Source organism: Physeter macrocephalus, chromosome 18 (genome assembly GCF_002837175.3).
Source record: "Physeter macrocephalus isolate SW-GA chromosome 18, ASM283717v5, whole genome shotgun sequence".
Taxonomy (NCBI): Eukaryota; Metazoa; Chordata; class Mammalia; order Artiodactyla; family Physeteridae; genus Physeter; species Physeter macrocephalus.
In genome coordinates, this window is record NC_041231.1 from 79,574,555 (window position 1) to 79,575,823 (window position 1,269).

Below are 1,269 nucleotides of genomic sequence, written 5' to 3' on the forward strand. Positions count from 1 at the left end.
ATGCCGCGGAGCGGCTGGGCCCGTGAGCCATGGCCGCTGAGCCTGCGCGTCCGGAGCCTGTGCTCCGCAACGGGAGAGGCCACAACAGAGGGAGGCCCGCATACCACAAAAAAATAAATAAATAAATAAATAAAATAAATGAAGGAAAACAGCCTCCCCATAATATGCAGGTTGCTCTGTTGATGTGAGCACTTTAAAAATGAGTAGGGCGGCTTAGTGGTGCAGCCACTGTCATTAAAACTGACAATCACTTCAAGCTAAGTGCTTGTCTTTGATTCTATGGACATCCCACCCGGGCACCCTGTTTTTCTCCACCTCAGAGTAGTTTCTTTAGTGTCTGAGACCTCCCTCAGTGTACACTTGGAAATGCTTGAACTTGGCCACCTTTCTCCTCAACTGGACGGCGGAGGTGCCCAGGCCGCATGCAGAGGGCAGAGGAGACACCCCTCTGCAGGCCGGGCAGGCTGTCCAGTCCACGGGCGTTGGAGGTTGAGAGCTGGTTCCCCTCTCCTAGGGCTGAGCCCCAGTGCCGGGACCACCGCCAGGTCACCAAGCAGAAGGGGCTGCAGCTTGATCAGCGGGATGAAGACTGGGAGGCCAAGAAGGAGGAGCTGGAGCTGTCTCTTCCTTCCTCAAAGCAAAACACTAATAAGAAAAAGAATAAGACTCGAGGCGCCACCAGGCTCAGCAATACCAAGGAGAGGAGAGTGTGAGAAGGCTGGCATCCCAGGAACTGGAACTGGGTTTTCTGGCAGGAGACTCCTTGGCACCAGACTAGGTGTTGTTTGGTGTGTGTTGTCCTGACATGATTTTACTCCTAGATCATTAATTACCCACGTGGCTTCTACCGATACCTCCTGACCTGTTGTTCAATCTGGAAGTCTGGCCTGGGGACTCTCTACATGGGCTGTCTCCTCCTTGCCCATACCTGCTGTCCCTAAGTATTACCAAGAGGGGACAAACGTCAGCTGCTTGCATTTTGTCACCAGTGATTTGCACTGTCAGCATCTCCTGAACCCCTATATGCAATTATAGCATTTCAGGGGCAAAGAAAAATCTTCTCCTAAGGAAACTTGGTTGTTTCAATGAAAAAAAAAAGTATTGTAACAATAAAATCTCAAAAATTTCCAACATTCTCAGGTCAGTTAATCTATGAAAAAAAATTTATTGTTGTCACATAGACCAAGCAAAGAGGTGAAGAGATGTAGCTATGAGTTTCCAGCTTTTTTTTTTTTTTTTTTTGCTTGGGGTAGAAGCCCACAGTCTCAG

General features: G+C 49.0%; 1 protein-coding gene across 5 annotated transcripts in view; it reads left to right on the forward strand.

The window, feature by feature from the left end:
* Positions 1 to 1,010, forward strand: part of ANKRD66 (ankyrin repeat domain 66) — a 34,052-nt gene extending 33,042 nt beyond the window's left edge. For all 5 annotated transcript variants that reach the window (XM_055079515.1, XM_055079516.1, XM_055079517.1 and 2 more), the window contains one exon: positions 515 to 1,010. In XM_055079515.1, the coding sequence (XP_054935490.1) occupies positions 515 to 713 (199 nt within the window). In that variant the 3' untranslated portion in view covers positions 714 to 1,010. The remainder of the gene's footprint in view (positions 1 to 514) is intronic.
* Positions 1,011 to 1,269: the final 259 nt, after the last annotated feature.